The 15,934-nt window shown below is 45.2% G+C and overlaps 1 protein-coding gene across 4 annotated transcripts in view; it reads left to right on the plus strand.

The window, feature by feature from the left end:
- The window catches only part of MARCHF6 (membrane associated ring-CH-type finger 6), a 1,325,445-nt gene that overhangs the window by 1,095,390 nt on the left and 214,121 nt on the right, over positions 1-15,934 (plus strand). For all 4 annotated transcript variants that reach the window (XM_040351967.1, XM_040351966.1, XM_040351964.1 and 1 more), the window contains one exon: positions 6,156-6,225. In XM_040351967.1, the coding sequence (XP_040207901.1) occupies positions 6,156-6,225 (70 nt within the window). The remainder of the gene's footprint in view (positions 1-6,155; positions 6,226-15,934) is intronic.

Below are 15,934 nucleotides of genomic sequence, written 5' to 3' on the forward strand. Positions count from 1 at the left end.
TCAGACAATACAGCGCACACTGCGTAATGAAGGCCTCCATGCCAGAACTCCCAGGCGCACCCCCTTGCTGTCTCCAAAGAATAAGAAGAGTCGACTGCAGTATGCAAAAATCATGTGGACAAACCACAGAAGTTTTGGGATTGTGTTCTGTGGACTGATGAAACAAAATTAGAAGTGTTTGGGCCCATGGATCAACACTATGTTTGGAGGAGGAAGAACAAGGCCTATGATGAAAATAACACCTTGCCTACTGTGAAGCATGGCGGGGGGTCAATAATGCTTTGGGGCTATTTTGCTTATTTATTTATTTTGCTTCTGCAGGTACAGGGAAGCTTCAGCGTGTGCAAGGTACCATGAATTCTCTTCAGTACCAGGAGATAGTGGATAACAATGTGATGCAGTCCGTCACAAACCTGAGGCTTGGGAGACGTTGGACCTTTCAACAGGACAATGATCCCAAGCATACCTCCAAGTCCACTAGAGCATGGTTGCAGATTAAAGGCTGGAACATTTTGGAGTGGCCATCACAGTCACCAGACTTAAATTCCATTTGAGAACTTCTGGTGGGACTTAAAGAAAGCAGTTGCAGTGCGCAAGCCTAAGAATGTGACTGAACTGGAGGCTTTTGCCCATGACGAATGGGCGAAGATACCCGTAGATCGCTGCAAGACACTTGTGTCAAGCTATGCTTCAAGTTTAAAAGCTGTTATAACTGTAAAAGGATGTTGTACTAAGTACTAAGATTGAATGTCAATTGGGGGTTGAATAAAACTGATAATGATGTGAGCACAGAAAAGACATTTGTGGTTATTTCATTATAAATGTTATGTTATATTTGTTTGACCTACACGTGCCTCTTTGATTTAATTGTAAGCAGGATGACTGAATGATCAAAATCAATGTCAAACTGGGCAAAACAATCAATTTCAGTGGGGGTTGAATAATTTTGAATACAACTGTAAAGCTGTGACTCCAGTGCTGTAGGAGGTGATTTCACCACCACAGTTAAAAAAAAGAGCATATATGCCGAAGCATGGGGGCAGCAGGGGCGGAGTACATACAGTCAAAATTCCGACGGAGGCTTGCCCGTGGAAAAGTCTGACCGTGTGCATACGGCATATTTTTTGAGGGAGAATGCCCCCATGCTTCAGCATATATAAATGGTGCATGTATACCCACCATTAGAAGTGGGTGGATGAAAGGAGGTATTCTAATGGTGGGCATACCACCGATCAATCTCTTTTTTTCGTTCAGCCAACAGGCTGCATGAAAAAAAATTACAATATATGCCCAACAAGGACCAGCAACGTACTGATATGTTACTGGACTTTTAATTGTTATACCAGAATGATGCCTGCGGGTTTAGGTATCATCTTGGTATCATTCTTTTCAGCCAGCGTTCGGCTTTAATGTAAAAGCAATCCTAGAGGCTAATTAGCCTCTAGACGGCTTTTACAAGCCCCCCCTCCCACCGTCCCTCATGCTTTTCTCTGGCTCTCCTGTCCCAACAGGGAACCTGAGAATGCAGCCGGTGTTTCCACCAGCTGACCATAGAGCTAATAAGAGACCAGAACAAGAAACTACAAGCATTTCATGACTTAAGGCAAGATTCTCGTACAGCGGCGTATCTTTGCGTGGGCGTAACGTATCCGAGTTACGTTATGCCTTCGCAACTTAGACGGGCAAGTGCTGTATTCTTAAAGCACTTGCTCCGTAAGTTGCGGCGGCGAAGCGTAAATAGGCCGGCGTAAGCCCGCCTAATTCAAATGTGGCACAGGGGGGCGTGTGTTATGTAAAATAACCATGACCCGACGTGATTGACGTCTTTCACGAACGGTGCATGTGCCGTCCGTGGACATATTCCAGTGTGCATTGCTCCAAATACGCCGCAAGGAGGTATTGGTTTTGACGTGAACGTAAATTACGTCCAGCCCCATTCACGGACGACTTACGCAAACGACGTAAAATATTCAAAATTCGACGCGGGAACGATGTCCATACTTAACATTGGTACGCCGCATGTCTGCCACCATATAGCACGGGTAACTTTACGCTGGGAAAAGCCTAACATAAACGGCGTAACTGTACTGCGTTGGCCGGGCGTACGTTCGTGAATTCTTGTATCTAGCTGATTTACATATTTCTAGGCGTAAATCAGCGTACATGCACCTAGCGGCCAGCGTAAATATGCAGTTACGATCAAACGGCGTAAGAGACTTGCGCCTTTCAGATCTAATAGAAATCTATGCATAACTGATTCTAAGAATCAGGCGCATAGATACGACGGCACAACTCAGAGATACGACGGCGTATCTGGAGATACACTGTTGTATCTCCTTTGTGAATCTGGGCCTTAGATTTTGCCAGATATAAACAGCGCCATTGGGAAAGCATTTTATCACACCAATCTCGTGTGGTCAGATGCTTTGACGGCAGAGGCGAGATCGAGGGTCTAATGGACCCAATTTTTTTCAAAAAAGATTACCTGTCACTACCTATTGCTATCATAGGGGATATTTACATTCCCTGAGATAACAATAAAAATGATAAAAAAAATAGAAGGAACAGTTTACAAATAAAATAAAAAAGCAAAATAAATAATAATTAAAAAAGCACCCCTGTCCCCCCCATGCTCTCGTGCAAAGGTGAACGCAAGCGTCGGTCTGTCATCATATGTAAACAGCAATTGCACCATGCATGTGAGGTATCACCACAAAGGTCAGATCAAGGGCAGTAATTTTAGCAGTAGACCTCCTCTGTAAATCTAAAGTGGTAACCTGTAAAGGCTTTTAAATGCTTTTAAAAATGTATGTAGTTTGACGCCACTGTGCATTTGTGGTCAATGTTAAAGCATGTTGTGTTTGGTATCCATGTACTCGGCCTAAGATCATCTTTTTAATTTCATCAAACATTTGGGCAATATAGTGTGTTTAAGTACATTTTTCCCCAAAATATGCTTATGAAAAATTGCTGCGCAAATACTGTGTGGGAAAAAAAAATGCAGCACCCACCATTTTAATCTGTAGGGCCTTTGGTTTAAAAAATATATATATAATGTTTGGAGGTTCAACGTATTTTTCTTGCAAAAAAAATATGGTTTCATGTAAACAAAAAGTGTCAGAAAGGGCTTTGTCTTCAAGTGGTTAGAAGAGTGGATGATGTGTGACATGAGCTTCTAAATGTTGTGCATAAAATGCCAGGACAGTTCAAACCCCCCCCCCCCCCAAATGACCCAATTTCGGAAAGTAGACACCCCAAGCTATTTGCTGAGAGGCATGTTGAGTCCATGGAATATTTTATATTTTGACACAAGTTGCGTGAAAAATATATATATTTTTTGCACAAAGTTGTCACTAAATGATATATTGCTTGATATATTGCTCAAACATGCCATGGAATTACACCCCAACATACATTCTGTTACTTCTCCTGAGTACATGGATACCACATGTGAGACTTTTTTGGAGCCTAGCCGCGTATGGCACCCCAAAAACTAAGCACCACCTTCAGGCTTTCTATGGGTGTAAATTTTTGATTTCTGTCCTCACTGCCTATCACAGTTTCAGTGGCCATGGAATGCCTAGATGGCACAAGCCCCCCCCCCCAAATTACCCCATTTTGGAAAGTAGACACCCCAAGCTATTTGCTGAGAGGTATGGTGAGTATTTTGCAGATCTTGCTTTTTGTCAGAAAGTTTTGAAAAAAAAAATATATATATATTTTATTTCTTCATTTTAAAAAACAAATGAGAGCTGTAAAATACTCACCCCTCAGAGTATAGCTTGGGGTGTCTACTTTCCAAAATTGGGTCATTTGGGGGGGTTTGTGCTATTGTGGCATTTTATGGCCTTCGAAACTGTGATAGGTAGTGAGGAGTGAAATCAAAAATGTGCACCCTTAGAAATCTTAAAGGTGGTGCTTGGTTTTCGGGGCCCCATACCCGGCTAGGCTCCCAAAAAGTCCCACACATGTGGTATCCCCGTAGTCAGGAGAAGCAAAATTTATTTTGGTGTGCAATTCCACATATAACATGTGTGAGCAAAATATCATTTAGTGACAACTTTTTGTATTTTTTTTTTCAATCACTTGGGACTAAAAATTAAATATTGAATGGGCTCAACATGCCTCTCAGCAATTTCCTTGGGGTGTCTACTTTCCAAAATGGATTCATTTGGGGGGTTTGTACTGCCTGGCCATTTTAGCACCTCAAGAAATGAGATAGGCAGTCATAAACTAAAAGCTGTGTAAGTTCCAGAAAATGTACCCTGGTTTGTAGATGCTATAACTTTTGCGCAAACCAATAAATATATGCTTATAGACATTTTTTTTTTTTTTTACCAAAGACATGTGACCGAATACATTTTGGCCTAAATGTATGATTAAAATTGAGTTTATTAGATTTTTCTTATAACAAAAAGTAAAAAATATATATTTTTTTCAAAATTTTCAGTCTTTTTACATTTATATCGCAAAAAAATCAAATCGGAGAGGCAATCAAATACCATCAAAAGAAAGCTCTATTTGTGGGGAAAAAGGGACACAAAAAACAAATTTAATCCATGCATCTGGCGCCCTGCATGTAGATTAGGGGGGCGGTGCCCCGTATGGATGGGCCGCCACTGTTGTATACTAGGCTTAAGGGTTCCCATAAGGGTCTCATTGCTTCTCCCTACACCACTGCTAGATGGATTAGACAAGATAAATCATGAAGGATAGGGTTCATCCCTTAAATGTTACGGCACACACTAGTAAGAGAAAATGGCATTCTAATTATTATTTTTTTTTACTATATTACCAGTGCAATCCACTTTCATTCTCCAGGGAACTTTCTTTCACTAACAACTGAAGATTTCTACTTGGCATCAGCGAGTACTTTGAAAGGCAATGCAGGCCTTAAACACATCACTACCAGCATTTTTCTTAATTTTCTAAAAATCTTGGCAAAAAGTAACAGAGTAATTTCATTGGTGTTTGTACTGTCCTGGTATATATTTTTTTTCAACTTGTTTTTCAATGTTTTTTTTTTCCTTTATTTAGTAAAAATCATCAAAATCCATATTTTTTTTTTCCGGAAAAATAAAACCCAGTGGTTATTAAATACCATCTAAATAAAGCTCTGTCTCAAAAATGTTATATACTTTTTTTTTTTTTTTTATAGTGTTGCATGCCTGAGTAATTGTCATTTAAACTATCACAAATCGGAAAACTGAAAACAAAAATCCTGGTAATGAGGGGGTGTAACATGTTGATAGTGAGGTGGTTAAATAATATACAGTACGTCCAAAATCATTATACCATTGGTTCTCAAACTTATGAGGTCATCCACCCTTTTGGAAGCAATTACATTTTCATTCCCCACACCCCACCTGTTCACATTTTTTGGGGTTGGTCATACTTCTATAATCCATTACTACACCACTGAAACTAAAACATTAGAAGCAAACTAATAAACATAATTTAAGCATCATCCCCAGAATCTCAGTCTAACCCAAGAACAGCATTGTTTTGTTACTGACACTGAGCATTTTTTTTTGTGTGTACAACATGCCCCAGCACAGCAGTAAGCACAACCTGCACAGTAACCTAAATCCCATATGGCTGTGGTTGCTGTATGTCTTAGGACATAACTGTACTTGCATCCCAGTCCAGCCCACTGGAGGGGTGTGGTGCAAATCCCACACTTTGAGAAACATTGCATTACACATCCCCTTTAGCACTGGGTTAACAATGACTGTGAGAATGAAATTGTGCAAGTTCAGCTAAACACAATTTCATTCCCACATGTCAGTCCCGATTTTGGGGGAGATTTCAGAGGCATCTGTGTGGGTTTCTGCACAGATGTCAATGGAAATTGCACCCCGAAATTGCCAAAAGTAGTACAGAAACTACTTTTGGGAATCGGTGCGGTGCCGCAAATGTGGCGTTGCACCGATTCGGACCCTGTTGTTGAAGCCTATTTGACATGTCAAATTGCATGCCCAATTGCATCATTGTGAACCAGGGCTTAATGTGAAAGTAATACATGGCAACAATAAATCAGATCATTTGTTTTTTAATATCATGCAGAGTTCCATTTTGATTTGCATTTCATAAGTGTAAAACTGTGTCTTGTGTGTTGTTCTGTGTTTTACTCAGGCATTTTTTTGTTTCCCCAGATCCTTCTGTTAATAATTTTCATGTGTGTTACATTACTGATTGCTAGTCTAGTATGCCTTACATTACCAGGTAAGCATGTACCTTTGTCACTCTTAACATTTAAATAATTTAAGCATGTTATGTAATGCTAGAAGATGTCACTCCAAGGTTGTATGCTGTAAAAAGTGTACCTTGCTCTGTCACAGTTGTGTCCTTTGATCCAAAAATAACTAAAAGGGGTAGTCCAGATCAGTACAAATGCAACAACCAAAACACAGATGAATTGTATTTCTTGTGAACCTTTCTTCACTAGGAAAATGATTAATGTATAGGATAACCAATTCAGGGATGTTGGTGCCATATAATTTATGATCAATATCATGCTGGTTTCTACTCACTTCCATTGACTTTCCTTACTAGAAAGTACAGACTGGTGCCAACACATACCTATGTACAGTTTATTCAGTGTCTTAGAAATCCCTAAGTAGATGACACTGCAATATTTATTTTATTAAAACTGTATTTATTTTATTATTAAAAATAATACTTCTTCCCAAATCTTGATATTTTCCATTGGAAATTAAAGCAGCTCGCCACTTTGAACTAATATCAGAATCTTATAGAAGGTGTTGTGTTGAATGTGTGGTATACAAATGTAATGATAATAAATATTTTGGATACTCAATAAAAAAGAGGGTTTTGGCAAATGGTAAATTATAAATAAAAGGGTAAGTAAAAAACTACTGCACTAAGAAAAAACAGTACAAGCAGCAGCTCAAAAAGTGAGATATCACACATAAACAATATACAAATAGTATGGAAGCCACACTACAGAAAAGAATGTGTTGAAAATGATAATAATAATAGTAATGTTATAATTCCAAGCATCAAATTTGAATTAGAAAAAAACAGTCCATGAATCACAAATAAGTGCAGTCTTGAGATCGATAATTTTCTGCACCACCACCACATAAAATGCATGCTTACTGGAGGGCAAGCTATGTAGGCTTGCGTGCTATCAACCCAGTGAGAGCCTTTATCCTAGAGGATCTGAGGCAGCAGCGACATACGCGATAAAATGGAGATGAGGTACACAGCAGGTGGCCAGAAAGACTCAGTCATTTGGTGTTCATAGGTAGAGACCAGGTGTTACCCAAAAAATAATAGAAACTCACCATAGCATAAATCAGATAAAACAATGTTTAATAAAGATAACAATCACACTTACAAGGGTAAGAAGTGAAAACCTCAAGGTAAAAGCCGGCTGGCTTGCGAACACCTGTCCGCTCGAATCACAGCGCAATGACGTCAGCATGTCACACCTCCGGAAGTGTGTTTCGTCATACACCGATGTCCTCCTGGGGCAACTATATGGCAGTGTATGATGAAACGTGTGTCGGGAGATGTGATTCCTTTTTTTTATTAAACATTGTTTTATCTGATTTACTCAATGGTGAGTTCCTTTTGTTTTTGGGTAACACCTCGTGCTCCTATGATCACCAAATGACCGAGTGTTTCTGGCCACCTGCTGTCTACCTTTTCTCCATTTTTTTTTTTTTTTTGGTGGATAACTTCTAGCATACATTAATTATTTAATATAACAGCATAGTCATTTTATTTATGTATATAGATAAATAAATAGATGTTTGCCGATTCTGTTTTCAAATGAAACTGGGGTCCCTCTGGTGTATAAATTAACTGGGTGTGTCTGCCATTGTCTTGGGCCACAGTTTCTACTGAGGAGACAGATTCAACCTTTGAACAATAAAGCGCAGTACACACAATCGGTCCATCCGATGAGAACGGTCTGATGGACCGTTTTCATTGGTTAACCGATGAAGCTGACTGATGGTCAGTCGTGCCTACACACCATCAGTTAAAAAAAAAACGATTGTCAGAACGCGGTGACATAAAAAACAATGACGTGCTGAAAAAAAACGAAGTTCAATGCTTCCAAGCATGCGTCGACTTGATTCTGAGCATGCGTGGATTTTTAACTGATGGACGTGCCTACAAACAATCGTTTTTTTCTATCGGTTAGGTATCCTTCGGTTAAATTTAAAACAAGTTGGCTTTTTTTTAACCGATGGAAAAAGAGAAGGGTTTGGGACTTTAAATGAGATGCGTTTAAATGCAAACAGTAGTATAAATAAAGTTGTATGCGTAATAACCAGGCTCAAACTTACCAACCAAACAGCAGGCCAAATTCAACTGTCTAACTTTGTATGTTAAAAGCAGAGGATTGGTTGCACACATTTGCAAATATATGGTTAAGCTACAGGCCTCGCCAAGGCTCTCTGCATTCCTGTAGTCCTAACTAAACTTTTATAGTTTCCTCAATGGAGGCAAACAAATACTAATGAGTAGATGGAGGGCAGGTCACTAGGGGTGTGTGTCACCGCCTCCATCTAGGATTGGTATAGTAGTAAAGAGCACTGGAAAAAACGCATAAGGGTATATGTATAAAGGTATCAAAAACGCATCTTCATCCCTGATGATATGAATAGAACATGGATTGGGACTTTGAATGAGGCATATGAAAAACACATGCCTCCATCCCTGGTAATGGAAAAAGAGAAGGGTTTGGGACTTTAAATGAGATGCGTTTAAATGCAAACAGTAGTATAAATAAAGTTGTATGCGTAATAACGCAGCCAGCACTTCTCAGTATCCCTCAGCGTTTTTTCAGCTCACTGCAACCTGGTGGGGTGGTGAGTTCCCTGGGGGCCCCTGTCTTCTGTTTTTGCACCTGGGAGGTGACCGGTGGGTTGTTCTGCCTTGCAGTACTGGGTGACACAGCGGTGGGGCATCATGGAGCCTGAACCTGGTGTTTCTGCCCCAGCAATGCCTGAGTTAACCCTTAGTGCCCCTGCCGCATCTGTTGAGGCAATGTCGGCTGTCCTTTAGGCGTTTCTCGCCAGGCTTGAAGCGACAAGGGGATGTTTCTGACACAGAAACAGGCCCTGCTATTGCGTCTGGCTCTGGTTCTTTCTGGTTCTTTCATGTCAGATGATGCGGGCTTAACCCACGCGGACATTGAGGATGACTCTGCTTCAGGGTCAGTGCATGATGAGGAATTGGTTGGAGCTCTTATCTCTGCGGTACTCAGAAACTTGAGGATTTGGCGGAGGCATTGGATGTGCTGGTCTATTTTGGGTTCCGCAAGCCGCCCCTCACCGCAAAAGTGTTTCCTTGTATTCCATATTTGGACAAATTGTTATACAAGGAATGGGATACGCCGCAGAAAGTTTTTGCTGTTCCGAAATACTTTGCGACCCGTTATCCCTTTGAGGAGGACTTTTTTTAAAAGTGGGTCTCTCCTCCGTCAGTGGACCCTCCCGTGTCCAGATTGAGCAAAGCCACCACGTTGCCGGTGGAAGGGGCTCCCGCCTTTAAGGACCCCGCAGACAGGAAAGTGAAGGGTGTGGCCCGCTCCATGTTCACAGTAGTGGGTTCGGCAGTGAGACCGGTTCTGGCCGGGGCTCTGGTGTCGCAGACACTGACCGAACGGGCAAAGTTTTTGCTACAGGAGCTGGAGGCGCAGGATGCTTCCGAGACCTGTAAGGACCTGGCTGAACAGTTGGTTCAGGGTCTGAAGTTTGTCTGTGAGTCAGCCCTGGATACGCTCCCCTTGCTTTCCAGGGCCTCCGCCTACGCAGTGGTACTAAGCCACCTTGTGTGGCTGAAGTGTTGGTCTGCGGACCAGTCCTCCAAGAAGGCCTTGGTGGACTTACCCTTTAAGGATGAATGGCTTTTTGGGGCGTCCCTGGATGACATCATAAATGATGCAACAGGTGGTAAGAGCACACTGCTCCCGCAGTCTGGGAAGGGCAGGGAGCCTCGCCGTAAGCAAGGGCCCTCCTTTACTACCCACAAGCGTTTTTTTCGCCCCGCCCAGTGCGAAGGTACTAAGACCCCCGATGCAGGGCAGAAGCGCACCTGGTACCGCGAGCCTAACAAGCCTGCGGACAAACCTGCAGGGCCGACAGGTCAGCATCCAGTCCGACAACACCACGGCCGTGGCATACGTCAATCATCACGGAGGCACACGTAGCGCACACATCCTTTGGCAAGCCGACTACCTAAGTCGCCAAACACTAGACCAAGGAGAGTGGTCACTCCACCTGGAGGTGTTTCAGAGTCTGTGCCAAAAGTGGGGCACTCCAGACGTGGACCTTCTAGGTTCATGGGCAGGTCGAAGGACCCGTGGGCGGACGCGTCAGACGCGCTGGACACGTTGGAAGCTTTTTCCTCGCCTGCTGCGCAGAGTGGATGCCGAAGGGATTCCAACAATCCTGATCACCCCAGATTGGCCGCGCCGCTCCTGGTACGCGGACCTGGTGCGTCTGGTGGCAGACGCCCCCTTGCGTCTACCCCTGAGAGAAGATCTTCTGTCGCAGGGTCCGATCTTCCACCCTGCTTTACAGTCACTGGCTTTAACGGCGTGGCTGTTGAGAGCCAGGTGCTGAAGGACCAGGGCCGATCAGGCTGGGTGGTTTCTACTATGCTGCGTGCACGAAAGTCTACTTCAAGGAAGATTTACGTGGAAAGCCTACATCTCTATGTGTGAGGAGATGAGTTGGCACCCCCGTACATACGTGGTGTCCCGGATTCTGCTGTTCTTACAGCGAGGAGTGGACCAGACTCTCGCCTTAAGTACGGTTAAGAGTCAGATTTTGGCTCTGTCTACTTTCAGCGACCCTTGGCAGCGCACTCCTTGGTGCGTACGTTTCTGCAGGGGGTCCGACATGTGGCCCCCTCCTGTGCGCCCTCCACTGCCCCCATGGGACTTGAATTTAGTCCTCTCGGTGCTTCAAGAAGCTCCCTTTGAGGACATTCGAAATATCCATTTGTTGACTCTGTCCCAGAAGGTGGTTTTTCTGGTGGCAATTACATTGATCAGACGGGTGTCTGAACTGGTGGCCTTGTCCTGCAAGGCTCCTTACTTGGTCATCCATGAGGATAAGGTGGTGCTGCGGCCGCAGCCGTCTTTTCCTCCGAAGGTGGTTTCGGCTTTTCACATTAATGAGGACATTGTATTACCATCCTTATGTCCTCGGCCGTAGAATCCTAAGGAGGCCACTTTACATTCCATTCCCTGGATTTGGTTCGGGCCATGCGCGTGTACTTATCTGCTACGACTCCATTCCGGAAGTCGGACTCACTGTTCGTGTCGGTGAGCGGTCCTAAAAAAGGTCTGGCGGTCTCATCGGCCACCATTTCTAGGTGGACCAGACAGGTTGTGCTTCAGGCCTATGCCCTGAAGGGGCTGGCGCCTCCCTTTCAGGTTACGGCGCATTCGACCAGGGCAATCGGTGCCTCTTGGGCTTTCTGTCATCAAGCCTCTGTGTTACAGGTGTGTAAGGCAGCGACCTGGTCGTCAATCCACACCTTATCAAAATTTAAAACGGTGGATGTGAGTGCATCTTCGGATGCCTCCTTCGGCCGCAAGGTGTTACAGGCGGCAGTTTTTTTTTTTTAACAGGGAAAAGTTTATTAGACAAATCAGCATTACATTACAGTTGTACTACAGTAAATACATTGATGCACAAATCCAGTATCAGGAGCATGAATACCTATCCGGCCAAGGGTATGACCCTAGGCACAGTCTTATTCAGAGAGGATGACAGACTAGTGAGTCCCAGCATACCCCACACAACCAACCCACCCACATTTTTGAAACATAAAGAATACAGGAGTGTAGTAGGGATCAGGAGAGGGGGGCTCAAGAGCAACCCGAGTTCCCGTCCAGCTGGACCAGATCTTGTCAAACTTGTCCGGGCATTGTCTATTGTCATAGGTCAGCTGATATAGGGGCAGGACCGAATTCACAGTGTGTTGCCAGGAGACACAAGTGGGAGGATCCTCTGATTTCCATCTCAACAGTATCTCACGTCTGGCATAAAAGAGTGCAAAGGTTAGCCACAGTTTACAATACCTATCCCCCATGACGTCCTCTAGATGGCTAAGTAACAGGATTGTCGGGTCAACCAGGATAACCGTACCACCCACATCAGTCAGTCTGGAGGCCACCGCCGTCCAGTACGGCTGGAGCCTAGGACACGCCCAGACCATATGCCAAAATGTCCCCAGTTCTATTTTACACCTCTGGCAATTAGGGTCCCTCAACGGATAGATGCGAGCCAACCGCTGTGGGGTGTAGTAAGCCCTGTGGAGGAATTTGAATTGTATGAATCTGTCCTTTGCAGCGATCAAAGAGGGGATATATGAAGAAATACAATCCTCCCAGCCCTCCTCATCCAGGGAGGGAATATCAGTCTTCCACGCCTCCCAGGTCCTAGTAAGCTTTGTGTCATGCGCCACCATCAGACGCAGGTATAAGGACGATGGGGGGCACGTCATTACACTGGAGGCCAGGAGACGTTCAACAGAGTCTGACTCCAAGGTAAGAGGGTCAGGGAATTGGGCCTTGAATGCATGCGCAAGCTGCCAGTACCTAAATTGAAAAGGCATCGGCAAGGCATGTACACGTCGCAACTCCCGAAAGGGCACGAGCCTGCCCTCCCGAACTATCTGATTCAACTTAAGAATACCCTTCTTAGCCCAAAGTGAGGGGTCCGGGATGCTATTCAGATGGGGCAGCATGGGGTTGCTCCACAGGGGCATCATGCCCCGGGAATGTGATGTCACAAAGGTTGAGGTCAGCCGGTGACCACGCCCTATGCCTATATAAGTCAATGCGCAACGATCAGACGCCATAACAGCCGGAGAGCTTGTCGTGTCAACATCGAATGGAAGAGAAGAAGGCACCGGAGAGAAGCCCTGGCCCCCGGAGGAGACAGGCAGAAGAGGGAGCAGAGAAGAAAGCCCTGGGCTCCGCGGAGGAGACAGGCAGAAGAGGGAGCAGAGAAGAAAGCCCTGGGCTCCGCGGAGGAGACAGGCAGAAGAGGGAACAGAGAAGAAAGCCCTGGGCTCCGCGGAGGAGACAGGCAGAAAAGGGAACAGAGAAGAAAGCCCTGTGATCCGCGGAGGAGCCAGGCAGAAGAGGCAACGACAAGACAGCAGAGAAAAGACCAGGGGGGTTGGCGCACCCCCGGCAGAAAACGAGGAAAACCGGGGCCCCGGCGGAAGGCACCGGAAAAGACCGGGGGATGGCGCCCTCCCCCGGCAGAAATCGGCGAAGCCCAGATGCCCCCCCCCTAATGTAAAAGAGCTTAAAGGGGTTGGGGGGCACCGGCGGAAGGCACCGCGGGATGGCGCCCCCCGGCAGAAAACGGCGAAGGCCAGGGCCCCGGCGGAAGAGAGAAGACCCCCCCTTGTGAAAGAGCTTAAAGAAGAAAGGGGGGCCCCCGGAGTTGACTAATAAATTATTTTAAAAATCTGTGTGGTGAGTTTTTTTACTTTACATTTTTCCCCATACTCATTCACATAGGGTGGGGGGCCGGTATCTGGGGGCCACCTTATTATAGGGGGCTCCCAGATTCCGATAAGCCCCCGCCCGCATACCCCGACAACCAACAGCTAGGGTTGTCGGGAAGAGGCTCTTGTCCCTATCAACATGGGGACAAGAGTGCTTTGGGGTGGGGGGCAGTGCCCCCCTCCCCCAAAGCACACACTCCCCCATGTTGAGGGCATGCGGTCTGGTACGACTCAGGAGGGGGGGCGCTCGCTCGTCCCCACCCCCATTCCTGTCCGGCCAGACTGCGTGCTTGGGATAAAGGCTTGGTCTGGATCTGGGGGGAACCCCACGCTGGTTTTCGGCGCAGGTTTAACCCATTACGTTCCAGACCAAGCCTAAGAGCCTGGTATGCACCTGGAGGGGAACTCGCGCTGTTTTTTTGTTTGAAATTTGGTGCAGAGTTCCCCTTCATGGTCAGCGCAAGCTGAAAACAGTTCGGCTTTTCACGTGAGCCGACTCAAGCTGTGCAATCACAGCTACGCTGCTTGGGATTTACCAAGATTTTCCAATCCCGGAGGTTTATTCCTACTTGCGGCGTATGGCGCTCGATGTCACAAAAACACTTTCAATTCGGCCCGGGAAACTTATCATTCAGTATGTTTTTATTATTAAATTTTCACATACATATGTACATTGAACATCGTATGTTGTAAACAACATCAAATGAAAGAAAGAAAGAACAAAACCTTGACATCGTATTTGCATATAGTCAGTGGTACATCCATATACTCTCACAAAGTAACCAGAATACATAACGTTATGTATAAGCCCTGGATGTGTCCAAACGACCCCTAGGCCAACGCTGCCACGGGAGGGACGGAAAGCGACAGGGAGAGGCACCCCCCCGACACCCCAATGGGATCAGACTGTGTACTCCCGAAAGGGCCCCCCCAACCCGATCCGCCCAACCCGCGACAGCAGGCCCCAGAGCTCCTCATATCTAACATTCTCGAGGGTGTCAAGGCATCACAAAGGGTAAATGAAGAGGATTATTAGCTAGGAAAGATAGGAAAGGAAAGGAGGGAGAAGAGAAAAGAGGACGAAGGAAAAAGAAAAGAGGACGAAAACAGACCTTGAGTGTCTAAAAGTGCAGTCTGGATCCATATCTATATAGATTGTCGTGCAATCATTTGAATTTATAAGTAGAAAATTATCAACTGTGCTCCCCATTGTACCACTCAGTCCACGACCTCCACCGCTCGCATGCCGACAGAAATCTGCCCTGAGATGCTGCGAACATCCGTTCGTAGTCAATATGTGCATTAGTTGCAATTATCTCTTGTACCGTGGGTACTTTTTGGTCTTTCCAGTGACGAGTGATAGCTAATCTAGTACCCAGTAGAATATGGGAAACAACTGCTCTACTGGTTTTCGGGATAGAATCTATCCCCAATGAAAGGACCGCCAATCCCGGGGATATAGGCACCCCCATGTTCACCACTCGAGCAACCAGGGCAAAGATCTCCTGCCAGACTGGACGTATGGAAGGGCAATCCCACAGTATGTGGAACAGAGTTCCCACAAGACCACAACCTCTCCAACATAGTGGGGAAACCTGAGAGCTGAATTTCGAGATTCTAAACTGAGTTAAATACCACCTTAGTAGCATCTTCTGGTACAGTTCCCATAGATTAATACTCTTGGAGGTATAGGGGGTATGTAGAGCTTGCTGCCACTGTTCTGAGGAGTACGAAACTCCCAAATCTCCCTCCCATGCTGCTACATTGGTGGATTTTGCAAATATCAACTTATTATTCATAACATTATAAAATAAGGATATTCCCTTGATATTAGTAGATTGTTTGGTGAGGTAAAGTGCTATTCTCCATGGGAGTTGGATCGAGAGAGTCGGACTAGTCCCAAGAAAGTGGTTTATTCGCAAGAAAGTAAAGTAGTCGGTCTCTTCCAAACCAAACTCCACCTGGAGTGATCTAAATGTCTTCCCACTCGGACCTATCATCAGATCAGAGATGTTAACTATTCCCCTTTTAGTCCAGTGAGTAATATTTAAGTCTGGGATTACACCAGTGAGACACGTCACCGGTATTGGGAGGGATGTCCTGGGATGTTGCATCTGGGATGTCTTCAGAAGTGCATCCCAAGCTTTCAAAGAAGCAACCATCGTAGGAGCTATTCCACCGGGGGGTTTAACTAGGAGTGCAGACGACATTAGGAGGTCATGTAGGCTTCCGTGTGTATATTGGGTTTCCTCTAGTTCCCGCCATCTCGTGGAAGGCGGATCAGGGAACCAAGTCCTCAGCTGTGCCAAAACGGCAGCCACGTGGTAATCCCTCACCACTACATTCCCAACCCCTCCCGCTCCTCTAGATGCTATAGAGTTCCTAAATGCCCACCTTGCTTTTTTGCCTTTCCACAGAA

This window comes from Rana temporaria, chromosome 5 (genome assembly GCF_905171775.1).
Source record: "Rana temporaria chromosome 5, aRanTem1.1, whole genome shotgun sequence".
NCBI lineage: Eukaryota > Metazoa > Chordata > Amphibia > Anura > Ranidae > Rana > Rana temporaria.